This window comes from Lutra lutra, chromosome 2 (assembly GCF_902655055.1).
Source record: "Lutra lutra chromosome 2, mLutLut1.2, whole genome shotgun sequence".
NCBI lineage: Eukaryota > Metazoa > Chordata > Mammalia > Carnivora > Mustelidae > Lutra > Lutra lutra.
Genome location: NC_062279.1, coordinates 44,842,089 through 44,861,297, shown reverse-complemented (window position 1 = coordinate 44,861,297; position 19,209 = coordinate 44,842,089). Strand labels below are relative to the sequence as shown.

General features: G+C 56.5%; 3 protein-coding genes across 4 annotated transcripts in view; 1 reads left to right on the top strand and 2 right to left on the bottom strand.

Moving 5' to 3' along the window:
- Positions 1 to 516, bottom strand: part of BMP1 (bone morphogenetic protein 1) — a 42,245-nt gene extending 41,729 nt beyond the window's left edge. For both annotated transcript variants that reach the window (XM_047717315.1, XM_047717318.1), the window contains exon 1: positions 124 to 516. In XM_047717315.1, the coding sequence (XP_047573271.1) occupies positions 124 to 277 (154 nt within the window). In that variant the 5' untranslated portion in view covers positions 278 to 516. The remainder of the gene's footprint in view (positions 1 to 123) is intronic.
- Positions 517 to 1,277: 761 nt separating this feature from the next.
- On the bottom strand, positions 1,278 to 3,987 carry SFTPC (surfactant protein C). Its single transcript, XM_047717319.1, has 6 exons — positions 3,931 to 3,987; positions 3,043 to 3,201; positions 2,564 to 2,686; positions 2,206 to 2,316; positions 1,681 to 1,828; positions 1,278 to 1,483 (listed from the first exon to the last, which is right to left on the bottom strand). The coding sequence occupies exons 1-5, from the start codon at positions 3,970 to 3,972 to the stop codon at positions 1,691 to 1,693; spliced, it is 573 nt and encodes a 190-aa protein (XP_047573275.1). The 5' UTR covers positions 3,973 to 3,987; the 3' UTR covers positions 1,278 to 1,483; positions 1,681 to 1,690.
- Positions 3,988 to 9,736: 5,749 nt separating this feature from the next.
- LGI3 (leucine rich repeat LGI family member 3) lies at positions 9,737 to 18,503 on the top strand. The gene is made up of 8 exons (XM_047717314.1): positions 9,737 to 10,162; positions 11,071 to 11,142; positions 11,999 to 12,070; positions 12,417 to 12,488; positions 12,584 to 12,655; positions 13,480 to 13,649; positions 13,800 to 13,964; positions 16,291 to 18,503. Exons 1-8 carry the CDS (start codon positions 9,957 to 9,959, stop codon positions 17,106 to 17,108), a joined length of 1,647 nt encoding a protein of 548 aa, XP_047573270.1. The 5' UTR covers positions 9,737 to 9,956; the 3' UTR covers positions 17,109 to 18,503.
- Positions 18,504 to 19,209: the final 706 nt, after the last annotated feature.

The window sequence follows — 19,209 nt, the reverse complement described above, 5'->3', positions numbered from 1 at the left end:
CTTCCCACACTGGACTGTCCTCCCCCAACCCCGAACCCTAAGCAGCCCGCGCCTCCCCGCCGGGCCCGCCCGCGCTCCGGCCCCTGCGCCCCGAGGCCGGTCGGCAGGGTGGGGGGCGCCTACCCGCCTTGCAGGGGTCTTTGTAGTTGACGGGCTCCGAATCGTCCTCCTCCCCCAGGTCATAGGTGTAGTCGGCCAAGTCCAGCGGCCGGCCCGGGCGCGGGAGCAGCAGCAGCCAGAGCAGCAGCGGCAGCGGCAGGCGGGCCACACCGGGCATGCTGGAGGGCGCGGCGGCGGCGGTGGCGGCGGCGGGCGCGGTGGCGGCGGCGGCGGCGGCGGCGGCGGCGGGTCGCGCCCGGACGCGGGAGCCGGCGAGAGGGGAAGCGGAGGACTGGCGGCGAGGGGAGGGCGCTCCCCTCCGCTCGCCCGCGCGCTCCCTCCCCGCGCTGCCCCCCCTCGCGCGTCCCTACCTCTCCCCCTCCCCTGTCCTCGCCCCCCTCCTTCCTGTCTCCCGCCCCCTCTCCGGCCCGGCTCCTCGGCCCTCTCCCTGCGCCTCCAGCCTTCTCTGCTCCCTTCCCTTCTTTTCCTCTTTCCTTCTCTCCTCCCCCCCCCCCCCTTTTTAGGGAAATGAGCTCGCTGGAGGGCGGGTTTTCGCCGGGAGCTCGGCCCCCCTCGGGTCCGGGACAGCTCTCGGCCGGGCCGGGCGTTGCGCCAGCCGGGGGCGGGGACGGCGCGGAGCGGGCCCGCCCCGGGAGGGGGCTCGGACGGCCCCGGGCGCGGGCCGGCGGGGCCGGGGAGGGGGCGCCGGGCCCCGGGGTGCCCGGCCGACGGCCGCTCCCGCGAGGTGCCCTCTAGCGGCGGCTCATCCCGCGGGCGCTGGGCCCGAGCCCCGTCCCGGGCAGCGGGACACGCTGTCAGGTCGCTCCGCGGCTTCGGCGCGCCTCCGCCCCTCGGTCTCCGACAGCTTTTCCCCGCCGGCGTCTGTCGGTCTCTGCCTCTCTCGGACCCTCGCCCTGTCCCATCGCGGTCCCTGTCTCTCGAGTTCTGTCAGTCTCTGTCTCTGTCTCTCGTCCTCTCGGGAGACACCACTGGAGGGCGCCTAAAGCCCGTGGATTGCCTCGTCCCCTCGCCACTGCCCCCAGTCCCCCATCACGCCCTGACCGAGGGGGGAAGAGGGAAAGCCCCTTCGTTCCCCCAGGGACCTATCCGTCTCCTAACTGGCCCCACCAAGAGTAGGACTGAGGGGGTGTGGGAGGATGGAAGAGGCGCATCCTTTGTTTTTCAGTCAGGCTGCTTTATTCTTTCGTGCTAGGAACCCCTTGGCCCTAGGAGCCGCATCTCCTCTGCCCGCTCCCACCTCTCCCCACAGCTCCCATTTCTCCAGCTCCAGTGTCTGTGGCGTGGGTAGGAGCAGCTTTCTGCCTCTCTGCAGAAGAGCCTCAGCGCATGGCTCTTTCCTCTTCACTTGGGGCTTCCACAGGTCCTAGGAAGCAAAGAAACACTGTTGTTTATTACGTCAGGGAGAGAGACTGGGAGGGGGCCATCTATGAACCCCCCCCCCAGCTCCCTAGATGACCCAGCTCAGTGGATTCCCCAATTCCTGGTCAGCTGACATGTCAAGGTGGCGTCAGCCTTCCTGGGCCACTGCTGCTCGACGCCCTGCGGGTCACACCTCCTCACCTGCGGAGTCCTAGATGTAGTAGAGGGGCACCTCGCCACATAGGGTGCTCACTGTGGTGCCCAGGAAGTCCAGGTCCCCAGGGGATGCTGAGCCAACATCGTGGCCCTCTTCCTGGTCCAGCTTAGAGGTAGACTCTGCAGGCTTGACCTGGGAAGAACACATGATTTGGAGCCCTGGACCTGAGTTTCTGTCTTGCCTGTGGCTCTTCTTGTAGGACCTCTGGCGTGTCAGGCCATCTTTCTGAGCCTCCTAAAAGTCTTACTTTCCTCACCAGGGAAGAGGGGGCTGTGCTGGAGTCAGAAGCCCCCAGGTGGTGAGGTTCAGCTGAGGCCAGCAGCTTGTCATCAGAGAAGAGCTGGGGAACAGGTAGGGAAGGTGTGGCACAGGTGAGTTTAGAGAAGGGCACACACCTGGCAGCCCCCAGGGAGTAGCACTTTACAGGTGACAAACAGCTGCCATCTCAAATGCTCCTCCCAGCAGCCCTGGGAGGAGGACAACCCCCTCCTCCTCACCAACACACCTACCTGGAAGTTCTGGAACTTTCTAGTGAGAGCCTCAAGACTTGGGATGTTCTCCAGAGCCATCTTCATGATGTAGCAACAGGTTCCCGGGGCTGGCTTATAGGCAATCAGGAGCTGAACACAGGAACCCCAGAGTGCATTCAGGAAGGCCCTGCCTTGCTCACTCTCTAACCCTAATCCGGGGCCATCTCCCTCTAGGTTAGGCCCCAGAGGGAGACCTGTTGGAATCTGGGGCTCAGCCTGGGGAGAAAAGGGCTAGGGGCTGGGAAGAGATGGATGTGCATGGAGTGGCACAGCTGTGTGGTCTAGCAGTCTTGTCATAGGGCCACCTCCCCAGGGTCAGGGGCTCAGGGATACCCACCCGCTGGTAGTCATACACTACGATGCCGGTGGAGCCAATGGAGAAGGTGGCAGTGATGCCTGCACCCTCCTGCAGGGCCAGGCGCTGCTGGGCTTCTGGCCCCCCAAGGCTCATCTCTAGGACCTGGGGGAGGGCACAGGGTGGCCTGGTATTTCTCTTTCTCCACTCATCCCTTTGGTCCCCATGTCCACCCTCAGCCCTCTTTACTAAAATGCAGTCCCTTCTTTGCTGAGAGCCCAGAGAGGTTGGGTGGGACCAGATGCTAGAAGGAACAGGCTGCCAGGCCAGCGACAGGCCTGGTGGAAAAGCCAAAGCCAGGGTTGCCACCCTGTTCCTGCTTCTGTTCTTTCTTGAGGCACCCCTTACCTCCTCCTTTCCATCCCCCTCGAACAGTTCACTCTCTGCCCAGCCCACCCAGCCCCCCTTTTAGGCGGGTCCTCTACCCACTGCCTACCCTACCCCATTCTGGGTCTGCTCACCATCTCAGTGTGTTTCTGGCTCATGTGAAGACCCATTAGCAGGGCCCCTACAATCACCACGACCACAAGGACTATCACCACCACTATGATGAGAAGGCGCTTGAGACTCGAAGGGAAGCAGGGGAGGCCGAAACGGCCCTGGGGGGCTGCCGAGTAGTCCTGGCATGGTGGGACAGGGAAAGAGACAGGTATGAGGTCATGAAGAGGATCCCTCTTCTCCCTGCACAAGCTAGACACCCTCCCACAGCGTGACACCAATGCTATGGATGTGCAGAGGAGGGCTGAGATCAGAGAAGGCTTCTTGGAGGAGGTGGCCTGGATTCCAACAGAAATGCTTAGATGTGAAGTCTAGCGCCAGTCTCATCTCCTGCTGTTTCCTCTGTACCCCGGCACCCCAGCCCTCCCCAGCCCTCTCTGTTTCCCAGAACAATTCCCCCAATCTGCTCTGTTTCAGGAAGGATCATCTCAATGTGGGGGAGGATCTGACCATGGGGTGTGCTCTCTCATACCTCCCTGCCTTTACACATACTACCCCTTCTTCCTGCAGTGCCTGCCTTCTCCACCTAGTGAGCTCCTACCTATTCTTCTGAAGCCAGCTCAAATGTCATTTTCTCTGTGAAGCTTCCTGTGAATCCCCGCATAGTGGCTGCTTACACAGTGCCCTCTGTGTAACTGACCATTGGGGTGGCTCTCGGCCCCTCATGCTGGAATGATCGGTTGCCATGTCCCTCTTCCCAAGGGACTTTCCCTTAATGGTTTGTGTCCCTGACCTGACTTAGCACCGTCCTCATTAACTCAATGAATGAAACTAGGTGAAGAGACCAACTCAAAGAGCTTGGATGAGGCGGAGCCCAGCTCACACGCATGTCCCCACATGGTCATACTCACCGGCGGGTTCTCAATCAAGACCTCCTTGCTACCCACATCCATCTTGCTGCAGGCACCTTATCCTCTCATCCCACAAGTGCAAATAGGGTCTTATATGTGCCAGTAGGGAGAGTGGACAGAGGTGAAGGATCCGGCCCCCTTCTGCCAGCCAAGCCCTTGACTTTGAAGCCTGTTTGTTCCTGGCCCTCCAGAACTGAGGTCCCGATAAGCCAGCTGCAAGAGCCCCTGAGGGCCCTTGGCCCTGGCACATGAGTCCTCTTGGCTTCAGCCAGAGCAAAGCTGGGTGAGCTGAGCAAACTTGCCCTTGGGCAATCTGCGCCTCTCACGGTAGGTGTCTTCCTGGAGTTGGCCGCCTTTCTTGCTGGCACCTGCCCTTGCAGCCTGTGGCTTTCCCTGTTCCTCTGCCAGGTTGAACCTCACAGGCAGCCAGGGGTCTGACCCGGTGCGGAGTCCACTACACTTCCTAGCAGAATTTCCCCCGTCACAGGGATGAGCGTCAGGAAGGGGAGTGAGGAGGCAGATCCTGCAGACCCAGGAGGTCCTGCTGGAGGCAGGTGGGGGCTTCGGCATCGCATCGGCAGCATCCGTGTGGGGGTTTGCATGTGGCCATTTCTCGGAGAGCCTCACATTTTCACTTCAAGTATGCCACCTGCCTAGGCTCTTCCCACACATCTGGTACCTAACCTCCCTTGCTGGGTAGCCATTCTTTTCCTAATTCTGAAAACTCCATCCCCTCTGGCTATACATTTTTACCTACCACTGTGTGGTTTTTCAGTCTTTGCTATGGGCTTGTTTGTAAGCTAAAGACCTTTCCCGCCTGCTTTTATTCGCATTTATTTTAGGCTGAATTTATCCCCAGGCCATACGTTGCTGTTTTTCCAGTCTTCTTGTGGGCTATCTTTCTCATCTGTACCACCTCCTCTTCTGGGCTGGGAACAGTCTGCTCTGTTTCGGGAAGGATCATCTCAGTGTGGGGAGGATCCGACCATGAGCTCTGTAAATTTAGCGGCTCATCTGGGGGCTCTGTTCCCCAGGATGTGCTCGATGACCAGAGCATCTACATCTAAATCCTCAAGTTCGGCATTACTCACTGCATTTTTAAGCAGGTGCAGCAAAAATTCAGCACTCTTTTGAGCCCACCGTTTGGCCTTGGGCACACCTACCAGCTCCACCGTTAAGATGATGCAATGGCCCACATTGTTTCTGTAAAGTGACTCCTTCAGATACTTGGTGGCTTTGGGCATGTACATGCCCTTGATGACCTGTGCAGTTTCATGAGTGTTCTTAAAATGAATGTGAAGATTTGAACCAACTCTTGATGTGAACGATTTTGGTGGGTTTTCTGCATCAAGAAAACAGTGAACTATTTTCAGAGATCAAGCGGAAGGCTTTTGATTGCAGATTCCACACTTGACACTTCTCTTTTGTGCCCAGACAGCCCAGCACAGGGCTGGGTGTGATGACTGATGGGGTCCCAATCTCTTCATTCTTTTTTTTTTTTTTTTAAGATTTTATTTATTTGACAGACACAGAGAGAGAGAACACAAGCAGAGGGAGAAGCAGGCTTCCTGCTGAGCAGGGAGCCTGATGCGGGCCTGGATCCCAGGACCCTTGGATCACAACCTGAGCCGAAAGCAGACGCTTAACCGACTGAACCCCCCAGGTACCCACCAATCTCTTCATTCTTAAATCTCATCTGTTTGGTGTCACCTATAACCCTATCCCTCTAGGCTCCTCTTTTTAAACCCTTTGACCCTAAATTTCCCCCAAGAATACTCCTCACCCCATGTGATGCCGTTTCTGGACCTTCTCCCTCCCCCTTCCAACTCTTTTACCTCCCTCCTCAAAGCCCCGTCTGTTGCTTTGTTGTACTAAACCAAATCAACCCATGGCTGCGTCCCTTCTCTTGCGTTCTTCTCCACTTGCTGGGCCAGGTGGTCTCTACAGTGTCCTTTCCTTTGGAACTTTCTAAGTGTCTAAGTCAGCGGCCCACCCTCACTCCTCTGGTTCCTGCTACTTTACTTCCAACACTTCACCCCAGTTCCGGCCGCTGGCCTGGGGGCTCCCTCGCACCTTGGCCCCCAGCTCTCCAGTCCTGGCGAGTTGCCCTGTCCCCATGAGGACCTCCTCTCCAGCAGGAGAGCCTTCAGCCTCCAGGTTGCACAACAGCATGACATCTGAGCTGAGAGTGCCTGAGAAGCTCAGGGAAGGAGAGAGGGGAGGGAAGGGAATGTTTGCTCCCACCACCCTCCTCATCCTCCACCCCACACCAACTGCTCCTTTAAATATTTGCCGAAACCTCTAGCAGCAAGTGTCCTAGGAACAGTGTGTGTTGGTGGCTGGGGAGGGGGGTGGTGTGGGGGCGGTGTCCAGGGAGGAGGGGGAGGCATCTTCCTCTCAAATGTGTGCAGGTGCCAGATGTAGGAGACAGCTGCCTGCGGTGCCCACCCCTGCCTACCCCCAGCGCCCCTCTCCCGCCCCTGGGTTGTCCTGGCAACACTGGGATTGATTGGCTGACTCCCATGCACTGGGCCTGAGCCAGGTGGGCAGCAGGCCAGTGGGAGAGCCAAGGAGGACTGCAAGCATCTCGGGGTCCCTGCGGGCATCTCGGGGGGCCGCAGGGTCCAGCTGTGGGGCTTGTCCTGATCAGGCACTGCGTGGAGGGCTTGCAGTCATCAGCTGGGGCTGAGAAAGGAGTCTCTTGGAGAGAAGCCTCTGTTCTCGCAGGTCCTCAATCTCCCCTGCAGGATGCCCTTAGGCTGTCCCCTTAGGCAATCCCCTTAGGATGCCCACAAGCTTTATGGTTTTTCTTTTTCTGTTTTTTTCCCCTCACTTGCTTTTGCCCGTTTGGAGGTTGGGGAAGGAAGGTTGCCCTTAAGTTTCATAAGGGGAGTTCAGATGCTAGCACCTACCCCTCTGACACTGACCCAGTAGAGGTCTTTCTCCGGAAGTGAGGAGGGAGGGACCTTTAGCTGGGCATTGGGAGCTGTCCCCCCATTCACCCTCCCCCCACCCCAGTTCTCTGCTTTGCTGCAGACTTCTCACATGTTGGCATTTATTTAGGCCTTTTCTCTCTCCTGGAAATCCCACCCTCAATGCCTCTCCACCTCTCCGAGTGCCATCAAGCTCCAAAGGCCAGGGAAGGGCCAATGGTCTCTGCTCTGCCACCTTGCTGACCCAGGCTGCCATGCCCCTCCACCCCCAAATCTCTGGGCCTCCTGCTGCCCTTTCGCCTGCCTCTTAGCCCTCACTGCTGTTCTCATCAGCAATGCGGGAGCTTCTCATTGCCCTGTCTTCCCTGGGGACTGGCCCTGAGACCATGATTTCCTGAGGCTTCTTTGTACCTGCTGCAGGGCACAGAGCATGCGCACAGCCAGCATGTCATTATATGCAAGGATAAGATGGTCATCAAGCATGAAGGGGCTCCAGGGGAGCGGTCAATAGTGGAGCTCTTTAATAAAAAAAATAAAAAATAAAAAAATAAAAAAATAAAAAATAGTGGAGCTCTTGATGCTTAACTAGCCAGCTCTGCGACCCTGAACGAATCCATCTTTCTGCCTTTCCTTTAGTGTGTTGGGCTGTGAAATGGGACTAGTCTGCCTGTCCTGTCCCCTTCTCCAAGCTGTTGTGAGGATCCAATGACATCATCAATCCAATCGTCATGATTAACATCATCTATTTCATCCCCCAAACAGCTCTTCTCCCTAGCTGAGAATAGGGCAAAGTCTCCCCCTTTCTGTCTGTCTCTGGGCTAAATTCCTCTGGGAGAACCGTGGGTGATGGAGAGTTCTATGGTAGCCACCCCTCCTATGTGGACCTACTCTTTTCCCCCTTCCAGCTCCCCTGCTGCAGTGGCTGGGACAAGAATCACTCCGCCCTTTGTGCGCTGGGCAGAGCTGTGCCAGGGACGGGTGGGGACCGCTGCCCAGCTGCCCAGGCCTCCCTCCCCACCCCCATTGCTTGTTGTCCCACAAGCTGGCATGCGGAGGGCTGCACGGGTAGCTGGATGGGCAGTGGCAAGTGAGCATCAAAGGGACAGGGAGGGCATCCCTGGTTGAGAGAACATGGGCAGACGTAAGCTCTGACCAGAGAAGTCCCTGCTGGCAGAGGCTGGGCACAGCTGGGGACCCATCTTAAACCCAGCGATCTCAGTTTCCTAGCCTGCTATGGAAAGAACACCAGACAGGCAGCCCATTCACCTGACTTCCAGGCTCCCCTGATCCTGTGCGAACTTTCAGCACAATCAGTCCCACACAGAGACCCCCAGGGAAGTAACACGGAGGAGAGCAGCAGTTCTCAAACATTTTGGTTTCAGGTCCCCTTAACATTCTTAAAATATTGGGGACCCCCAAGATCTTCTGTTTATGTGGGTTATATCTATTGATATTTACTGTATTGATATTTACTGAGAAATTTAAAAGTATTAATCAATTAAACATTGCAATAATAAACCCATTCTGTTTTAACATATGTAACATAAATCTTAAAAATGATTTTACAAAGCAAAAAAAATTAGAGATAAGAGTGTCGTTGTTTTACATTTTTGCAAATCTCTTTATTTTTTTCAAGATTTATTTATTTAGAAAGAGAGAGAGAACATGAGCGGAGGGAGGGACAGAGGGAGAGTGAGAGAATCCTCTAGCAGACTACCTCCTATGTGCTGAGCCCCACGCTGGGCTCCATCCCAGGACCCTGAAATCATGACCTGAGCCAAAATCAAGTCTTTGGCTTTTCAGTGGACTGAGCCGCCCAGGTACCCCTTGAAAATCTCTTTAATTGCTGGCTTAGTTGAAGATACATGGCGTAGCCTCTGGAAAACTCCAGGGTACTTTTGTGAGAGTATGAAAGTAAAAAAAGTTAAATTAAGTTTTAACATTCTTAGGACAATTATTTTGACCTCAGTGACTCCCCGGAAGATTCTCCTGGACTCCCTGGACCACGCTTTGGAAAGCCCTGGTATAGAAGACTGACTCTGAACTTTGGAGTTGGGGCAGAGTGGGTTGAAATATCTGTTCTGTCCCTTTCCTCTGGTACCACCAGCTTCACTTCTCTTATCTGTAAAAGGGGATTAATAGCATCTACCTTAAAAGGTTGGAAGGATTAAGCACGCAGAGTACACAACACACAGTAGATGTGACACCAAGCTGGGCTGCTTTCCTCTTAGTTTGGGCCTCCGTTTCCTCATTTGTGACAAAGAGCTGGCCTGGGAAACATCCAGGGCTCTACCCAGCTTCAACAGTCTGTGGCTGGGTAGGGAGAGCTGTTCCAGAATTCCACACACTCCCACTCCGACTCAGTGACAAACATTTCCCTTTTCAGCTCCCAGAGACACAAAGGCACATTCTGTTCACTGGCTCGTGGAAACACATGTGAACACAGCTACACACACATGTGGCTTATGACACACCCATGAACTCTTGTTTAGAGGTTATGTCCCCTGAGGGTCAGGACAGATAGGCACACAGAGGCACGGGGATCCACAATGCAACAATGCTCCCACGAGGGGATAGGCGCCTACTGCAAGTGCCCGTGCAGAGGCAGAGGCGCACACGTGCACAGTCATGCCAGCAGACAATGCTCTTGCACACCTCGCACACCTGCACTCGCGACAGTCTCTCTGGGCGCCGGACGTGCAAGCGTACGGCGGCCCCGGAGACCGCCGCAACCACTCCTTTCTTGGGCTACTCCCAGCACGGGACTCCCCCCTCGCCACTCCCCGCCCCCCGCCCTGAGCGCGCCCCCGCCGCAGCCCGCGTCCGCCCCCGCCCCCGCCCCCGCCGGTCAGCCCTTGCTCGGCTCCGGGCCCGCGCAGCTCTCCTTGCCGGCTCGCGAGAACGAGCAGGGGAGGGGACGGAGCTGGCGCCCGAGGGCCGGAGGAGTCCGCTTTCCGCAGCGGGCAGCTGGGCTCCTAGCTGCGGCAGCGGCGGCCGGCGGCGGTGGCCGGGAGGTGGCAGCCCGCGCTGGGTGGCGGAGAGCCGCGGGGCGGGGGCTGCGGCCGGTGGCCCGCGAGAGAGCTTGCAGGCAGCATGGCGGGGTTGCGGGCCAGGCGGGGCTCCGGGCTCCGGCTGCTGGCGCTGTCCACGCTCGGCTTCTGCCTGATGCTGCAAGTCAGTGCCAAGAGGCCCCCTAAGACGCCCCCCTGCCCGCCCAGCTGCTCCTGCACCAGGGACACCGCCTTCTGCGTGGACTCTAAGGCCGTGCCCAGGAACCTGCCCTCCGAGGTCATCTCTCTGTGAGTGTCCTGCCCTGGCTCAGGAGGTGGGGGAGCGGAGAGAGGGAGCAAGGCAAGAGCCTTCTGACAGTGGGTGGGGAAAACCCCTGCCCCCCCTGCACAAAGTGTGGGGAGCAGGAGGACTCCAGGGGTCCTTAGGACTGGAGAAACAAGGCACCAGCCCTGCGGGGAGTTCTGTAGTCATGCAGGCTCAGCAGCCATGGCTGGGGAAAACAGGAGTTTAGGGCCAAGAATGAATCATCACCCGCATCAGCATCAATGAGACCTACTGTGTGCAGGGCTCTGGACACGGGTGGGGGGGGAGGGGTTGTTTACAAGAGCATGTGGTTCCCTGCCTGTGATGTCACTCCAAGGGCAGAAAGGCTTTTTGTAGGGGGAGGGAGGGTGGAAGCAGGGGGAGGGGTGGAAGGGACATACACCCACACAGTGCCCTGGCACGGGACCACCGCCTTGCACTGGTCTTCCATCCACTCTGGACTGGGCCAGCCAGCCTGTCCCTTGCAGTAAGTGGCCTCAGGGACCAGATGGGCTGTGTGGTCCTTGAGAGCAGGAGGCTAACCCCCCCACCCCCCCATTCCAGTGCCCCATCCCTCAACAGCACCTAGCACACGGTAGGCATTTGGATGATCTTGAAGGTGTGGGTAATGGAACCTTCTTTTTGGCTGAAGGGGAAGCTCAGCCTGGGGCCATTGGTGCTCAGGGAGGCCGTAGGGGAGGATAGCCATGAAGGAAGGCAATGAGTTTCTGAAGGGAAAAGAAAGATAGCCCCAGGTAGGGGGCCCAGCCTGGTGAAATGGGGAGTGTCCAGGGTAAGAGTGTGGAGAAGCAGTGCCCTGTTCACCTTGGGTGCCCTTCTACCCCCAGTCCCTGCGTAGTCCCGACAGTACTGACTCCAGTGTCCCCTGCAGGACGCTGGTGAATGCCGCCTTCTCAGAGATCCAGGATGGAGCATTTTCCCACCTGCCCCTGCTGCAGTTCCTGTAAGGACGCTGGACCTTGGGGAAGGGTGGGTACGGGGTGGGGCAGTGGAAGGGGACAGATTCTGGACTGGGGAGAGGAGAACAAATACAGGTAGCCATTGCAGGTTAAGAGGCAGGTGTCCCTTAAAATTCTGCTGCTTAGGAAAGCCACAAAAGGTGGAGCAGCATAGAGTCAGGAAGGGTGCGGGGAACAGTAGTGGGGAGAAGGAAGGTAGGGGGTGCTTGTGAAAACCAATAGTGGGTATTTGGGGCCCAATGAGGAATGGACTTGCCCCCTCTGGAGACCAAAGGAACTGGGTACAGTAGCTGGGGATGGTGCCAGAAGGTGGACACTGCAGGGGACAGGTCTCATCTTAGAGACAGTTGACCCTGGGCACCAGAATCTGAAGAAGGAGCTGGGGGTCAAAAGGGAGGGATGTGGGAGGGTGTGGAATTTTAACAAAGGCTGTTCCTGTTTGAAGCCCCAGTCGCAGGAGAGAGTGCTTGTGAGTTACCCCAGCTCCTTTTCAGCATGGGTTACCTACCCTCAAGCTCACCACCACTCTGACAGGGAGTGAGTGAGCTGGGGTGAGGGTGGGAGACAAAGGACGGACACAGACAAAGAGACAGAGAGACACACTGGGGAAGTACCCAGCTTGGTAGGAGAGCTCTGCCCCTGACTGTTTCTACCCTTGAAGCAAACAGTTTGTGGGCCCAGAACAAGCTCTGGCTGATCTTGGTGCTGGGCTGCTCTGGGGTCCCGACATGGGGCAGCAGGGCCCTGGGACTGTGAGGAAGCCCCAGGGTGTGGTGGCAGGCTGGGGGCTGGCACAGCAGGCACACCCTTGGAAGCTCTAATTGCTCTCTGTCTCTCCAGGTTACTCAACTCCAACAAGTTTACTCTGATTGGAGACAACGCCTTCACAGGACTGTCACACCTGCAGTACCTGTGTGTGTCAAGGAGTGGGGGAAATGGGAACCAGAAAGGAGGAGGGAGCCCCAGCCTGGGTGGGCTGAGAAGGCAGCTTGGATGAGGAAGGCTGGGGATAATGGGGAGGGAGAGCCCTTGAGTCCTCTGACTGCTGGACTCAAGCAGACGGTCATTTCATCCATCCCTCTACCTAAACCACCCCTTTCAGATGCCCTGTCACCACAGTCTTCATTCATGTCACCAGAATCAGAATGGAAGCCTGCCTTAAGACCACGGGCAGGAATCTAGCTGGGGCGGAGAGAAGTAGCTGATTGGGGGTCTGGGATACTGAGTGGCATCTACAACAAATTCTCATTGTCTCCAGCTTCATTGAGAACAACGACATCTGGGCACTATCCAAGTTTACCTTCAGAGGACTCAAGTCTTTGACACACCTGTGAGTACATCACGGGCACACACACACGGGACCAAAGCCTTGCATCTCCTGTGGTCTTTGGCCTCAGTCAGGTGACCCAGGGGTCTCTCTTGCAGATCGCTGGCCAACAATAACTTGCAGACACTGCCTCGAGACATCTTCCGGCCCTTGGATATCCTTAGTGACTTGTAAGTCTGAGCCCTACCACTTTTGACAATGGCACAGAGGGGCACGTCCCTGGAGAGAGGGGCATGCGAGCTAGAATTGGGAAGATCATAAGTTCTTGAGAGCCTGGGAGGGCTTGCGTTCAGGGATGCCTCCTGGAAGGTTACTTGGATACACAGTGTGTATGTATATGCTTCTTAAACATGCGCTTTTATTTTTTTTTTTTAAAGATTTATTTATTTATTTGACGGAGAGAGGGAGAGAGATTACAAGCAGGCAGAGAGGCAGGCAGAGAGAGAGGGGGAGAAGCAGGCTCCCTGCTGAGCAGAGAGCCCGATGCGGGGCTCGATCCCAGGACCCTGAGATCATGACCTGAGCTGAAGGCAGAGGCTTAACCCACTGAGCCACCCAGGCGCCCCAAACATGCGCTTTTAAAACATATGTTTGATTTGATCATACATTAATGTCCTATTGTATAGCCACAATCATCAGTCAGTATTTACACAAGAAAAAAGCAACAACCCGGGTTTGTGGAAGGTCTGAAGGAACTGAGATGCGACATAGTGGTGCAGGTTACACACTGAAAAGGGTACCCCACTCAGGAGGCCAGCAGTGACTGAAACTTGGCCCCGGCTCCACTGGCCAAACCCATGTCCATGAGGGTGCATCTAGCCCAAGGGGGACTTCTCTCTAAAATGCGGAAAGATGCCATGTGAGCAGTGAGCGGCAGCCTTGATTATACCCACTTGCAAAAGCCCAGAGAGCCTCTGGGTGGGAGGTGTGGGGGGCGTAGAGCCACTGGGAGCCTGCTCCTCTCTGTGTTCCCTCCGTCACCCTCGCGATCCAGGGACCTGCGGGGCAACTCGCTCAACTGCGACTGTAAGGTCAAGTGGCTTGTGGAGTGGCTGGCGCACACCAACACCACCGTGGCTCCCATCTACTGTGCCAGCCCGCCCCGCTTCCAGGAGCACAAGGTGCAGGACTTGCCACTGCGAGAGTTCGACTGCATCACCACTGGTAGGAGGTGCCCCCCTCCCCCCATCCCCGGGGGCGCTCACAGGCACTGCCGGAAGCACCCCCAGCCTCCACCATCCCAGTCCAGCAGCACTTTCCCCCCAACAAGCTCTGAGCCTTCTTCTTCCCACCGCTCACCTCTCATCCCTACAGATTTCGTGCTGTACCAGACCCTATCCTTCCCAGCTGTGTCAGCCGAGCCCTTTCTTTACTCCAGCGACCTCTACTTGGCTCTGGCCCAGCCAGGTGCCAGCGCTTGCACTGTCCTCAAGTGGGACTATGTGGAACGGCAGCTTCGAGATTATGATAGAATACCAGGTACCTACCCCCGGTTGGCTTTGGTGGCCCATATTTAAAGGGTAGAGAGGCACTGGGCTCCATTGTTCCTCTCCATTGAGTACCCACAGGTAGAGGCATAGATGAGACATGGTCTCTGCTCATAATAACTTTTCAGTCTTTGGGGAGAGGCCAATACATACACAGATAACATCCATATAATAGGTGGGTATGAGGAGGGAGATATGAATATGATGTTCTAGGACCACAAAGGAGAAGCGTACCCTGGGCAATCAAGGAGGGCTTCCTGGTGGAGGGGATGCCTGACTTGAGCCTTGAAGGGTGAGGGAAAGTCAGAGGTGATGCCCAAGTGCCTGGCTTGAGTAACTGGTTGGTTCCAGCGAACGAAGAACGAGCTAGGAGTGGCTAGTGAGCTCAGTTTGGGATCCACTGAGTTTGAGCTGAGTCTAGAAGGCTGAGGGAGACTTAACGCAGAGAAAAATGTGGCAAGGCTATTCTGGCAGCAAGAACGGTATGAGAAAATTCAAGAAGGTGTGCAACAGCTTAGTGCATGAGTGCGTGCATGTGTAAACCATAAGGAGCTCGTGTGACTACAGCATAAGTTTCAAGGTGGAAAGAGGCAGATGAGACCCAAGAGACATGAGGATCAGGTCACAGACAGGTTTTGAGCAGATTGTGTGAAACAAACCACCTGGTATTTTAGAACAGTCTCTCTGTATGCCGTGTGGAGAGTGGCTTGGCATGGGGCGAGACATGTGGGCACACTGTTAGGGGGATAGGCAGGAGTTTGGACTGGGGCAACAGTAGAGGGGATGGAGAGAGAGATTTAGGATGGAGGAGTGAACTGACACGAGAGGAAACAGAAAATTTAAATTACCCTGTATCTCTGAAAGAATCTGAAGTCTTTATTTTTTTTTAAAGATTTTATTTATTTATTTGTCAGAGAGAGAGAGAGAGAGAGAGAGAGCGAGAGTGAGCACAAGCAGATAAGAGTGTCAGGCAGAGGCAGAGGGAGAAGCAGGCTCCCTGCTGAGCAAGGAGCCCAATGTGGGACTCGATCCCAGGACGCTGGGATCATGACCTGAGCTGAAGGCAGTGGCTTAACCCACTGAGCCACCCAGGTGTCCCTGAAGTCTTTATAAAAAAGAAACCCTTCCCCCAAAAGAAGGATCCAGGGCCAGATGGTCTCTCTGGTAAAATCTAGAAAATGTTTACAGAAGGAATAACAGCAATCCTACACAAACTATATTAGAAAGCAGAAGGGAGGGCTGACAGGACTTGGGACTGATCGGCTGTGGGTGAATGAGGGACAGGGAGGTGTTGGGGATGGCTCCAGGCTTCTGGAGGTGGCGACTGGGTGGAGCCACAGATGGAAATTGAGAACATAGAGGAGGAAGAGCAGGAACAGGTTTGAGAGTAGATGTGTGCCCAGTCATGGCCAGCTGGATTTTGAGGTGCTCTTGGGTGTATGGGCATGGACGGTCTGAACTTGAGAGCTGGGGAGTCGTGAATATCTGGGCAGGTGGACCAAGGCTGTCAAAGGGATTTGCGGTGACTGCCAGGGGCCTGGGGTTCAGCATGGGCTTTCTTGGGGGGAGAGATGAGGAGGAGGAGGGTGCGTAAAGCAGCGCTGCGGAGGAGGAGAGTTGATAAACAGAGGCACCAGGACAGGTGAAGAGTGCGGCCCTGTGTGCTTCACGTGCTTGAGAAGAGGTCAGATCGATCTGGTTGTTGAACAGAAGGAGGTTCGTGCAGACATCCTCGTACCTAACAGCCCTTGCAAAAGTGGGAATTCTTAGGATAATGTGTTTTTTTACACAACTATCCAAACATCAAAGTGTCATGGTGTGTACCTTGGCTCTATGACCTGGCTGTGGACAGGCTCAGTCTCTTCCTCCTTCCACTGACTGGCATCCGGCCAGCCAGGGAGCTTTGGGTGTCACTTAGACTTTGAGCCTGCTCCTGTCAATGTTAAATGGACAAAATAACAGGATCCATTTCCGATGATTAGTTGTTCACACTCAGCCCAGGGGCTTCACACAATAAACGTTCCATAATCAATATTATGGATAAACACTCGGTCAATACGTAGGGACACCTGTTTTGTGCTCCATGTCAGCTGATGTTTTAACCCTGGGGGCAGGGGTGGAGGGAGAGTGATGCTGAGACAGATGATCAGCTGGGAGAAGCGGGTGAAGTTCGGTAGGAGGGCCACTGTCCCTGAGAGCCTTAGTTCTGGGCCAGGGTCGGAGGGAAGTGACCTCCCCTCTTCCAAGGGCATGGCATGGGGTGGGGGCCTGCGGGGCTGCCTGACCCTGCCTGAGGCTGCTTCTCTCCCTCCCCGCAGCCCCCTCTGCCGTGCACTGCAAGCCAATGGTGGTGGACAGCCAGCTGTACATGGTTGTGGCCCAGCTGTTTGGGGGCTCTTATATTTACCACTGGGACCCCAACACCACACGCTTCACCAAGCTGCAGGACATCGACCCACAGCGCGTGCGCAAGCCCAACGACCTCGAGGCTTTCCGCATTGATGGCGACTGGTACTTTGCCGTGGCCGACAGCTCCAAGGCGGGCGCCACCAGCCTCTACCGCTGGCACCAGAACGGCTTCTACTCCCACCAGGCCCTGCACGCCTGGCACCGTGACACTGACCTGGAGTTCGTGGACGGCGAGGGCAAGCCACGGTTGATTGTATCTAGCAGCTCCCAGGCGCCTGTCATCTACCAGTGGAGTCGCACCCAGAAACAGTTTGTGGCCCAGGGCGAGGTGACCCAGGTGCCCGACGCCCAGGCCGTGAAACACTTCCGTGCTGGTCGTGACAGCTACCTGTGTCTCAGCCGCTATATCGGCGACTCCAAGATCCTGCGTTGGGAGGGCACCCGCTTCTCTGAAGTGCAGGCCCTGCCTTCCAGGGGCTCCCTGGCCATGCAGCCCTTCCTCGTGGGCGGTCGCCGCTACCTGGCGCTGGGGAGTGACTTCTCCTTCACGCAGATCTACCAGTGGGACGAGGGGCGCCAGAAGTTTGTGCGGTTCCAGGAGCTGGCTGTGCAGGCCCCTCGGGCCTTCTGCTACATGCCTGCTGGCGACGCCCAGCTGCTCCTGGCCCCCAGCTTCAAGGGACAGACTCTCGTGTACCGACACATCGTGGTGGATCTCAGTGCCTAGAGGGTGCCTGGCCTCTGGGGTCTGGGTGGCTGCGGGAGGCTGAAGGGAAGTCTCTCTGTGAGCAGCATGTGTGCCTGCACATGTGAAGACACGTGTAACCAACCTGCGTACACGGCCTCATGGACACGCCCCCCCGCCCCCACCCGTGAGCATGGATACACACTATGGGTGGGCCCAGGGGAGCCACTCACCATAGTTGTCATCAGCATGGAGACCTGGAGATGTGCCAGGCAACTCAGCGGCCCTGTGCCCTCTCCTGTGTGGACATTGGTCGCCCTAAGACTCTGCCCCCCTTGATCTGCTGCTTTCTCTGGGCTCTGGCCCCAGGGGAGGGGGCATGGGGGAGCAGAACCACCCGTCCCATTTTTCAGCTTAGCTTTCCTACTCTCTGGTCTCTCCTGTTGGTGCTCCGGGGCTCTGTTTACCTGCTCACGTCCGTACTGCAGCCTGGGGCCGCAGCCTCCACGCTATGGGGCTCAGTCCCCTGCGCTATGCTCCTTCGGCATGCACACGCAGACACTGATGGATGCCCTCAGTTTACACACATGCGCCCTGCTAATTCTCCCACTTCTGTGTGCACACATGCAGATGCAGGGCGGCCTAAAGAGGCTCTCCTTCATCACCTTGGCTCCCTTCTTGGAGAAGGCACTTGGTCCCTGCCCTCCTCGGCTCACTCATCCCTCATGTGCCCACCCTGTAACTGATAAGGATGGGAATGGTGGTGCCAGGCTCTGGGCACCAGCTTGATCTCCTGGGGGCAAAGCCCCTCTGTCCAAACCAATAACAAAGCAGACCCTGAGCTCTTCTTAGGGTCCTCTCTGTTCTCCCTGGAGTTTCCTGCTCTGACCTTGAATCCAGCTCACCTGGGGATGGGAGACCACCCAGATAAAAGCCCTTCAGCTTTTCTTCACCGTGGCTGCCCCAGCTTTCTGACCACCCCCTGGTTCAGCCTCGCCTTTGGGATGTGGACCTTGAGCTGTGTAGGCTCTGTAAGGTGGGTCCCAACGCTGGCCGAGCCAGGGCCCCCGGCAAGCACCCGAGCCAAATGGGCCAGTGCCAAGAGTGGAGGAGGGCTAGAGAGCATCCTGGGGATCCCAGGACCTCTCCAATCCACAGAGGCAGGCTCCAGGAGCATTGTGTCTTAGTGCGAGCTGAGGGGTGGAGGGGGGGTGAGGGTCCGCAGAGGTAGGACCTGGGAGCCAAGCTTCTGCTGCCCTCTGCTGTAGGCTGGGAATAGGCAGCTCGGAGCTGCAAGGCTGGCGGAGAAGGCATGGGGTGAGGTGGGCAGAATTCCCTGTGCCCAGACTCTGTGAGGGCCCACTGGTGGTGGATGCCCAGGGGCACTTGGGGGCAATGTCATGACTTCACTGCTGCAAATAAAAATGTCCCACCCCATTGTTGGCTCTCAGGTGTCCAATGGCTACTGTTGGAGGTGGCTGTTTCTCTCAGAACAGAGCCAGGGCTGTGTTCTCTGTCCCTGCTCTCTTCAGGGGGCAGTAGCCTTCAGACCCCCCTCTTCCTTGCTCTCTTTCAGAGGAGCAAGTGGGCACCCCACAGTCAGCTGGTGCTGGGGTCAGGAGTTCATGATGATGATGACATTCAAATGCGGATCAAGTGTGACTAGTCTCTACCACCTGGGGCTGACTCATGGCCCAAGTGTTCCTTCCTGGAGATCACAGACTTGGGGCCCATGAAGACTGGAGTCTGTCCTTCCATCAGGCCAACTCCAACCAACATGGCCAAAGACAAGCTCAGCAGTCCCTCTCCATTCTGTTCCATTGCATCCAGCTCTTGCCTGAGGTGGGAGTTTTCGAGCAAGTGCACTGATTTCCCTGGCCCTGGGTTTCTCCTCTGTCAAGTAGATACTAAAACTTAGTCTGTCAGTTCTTGATCCTGCCACTTAGTGGCAAGGGCAGCCTCAACCATGTCATTGAGCCCATTTGTATCTCTGTTTTTATCATCGATGAAATGTGGATAATCAAGATACCTGGCTGACAGAGTTAGTGTGAGATCTAGATGCATGAAATATATGATATATTCATATGTGGAAAGCCGTTGGAATAGTGTGTCTGACACAGCACTGTGCCTTGTCTTTAGGACT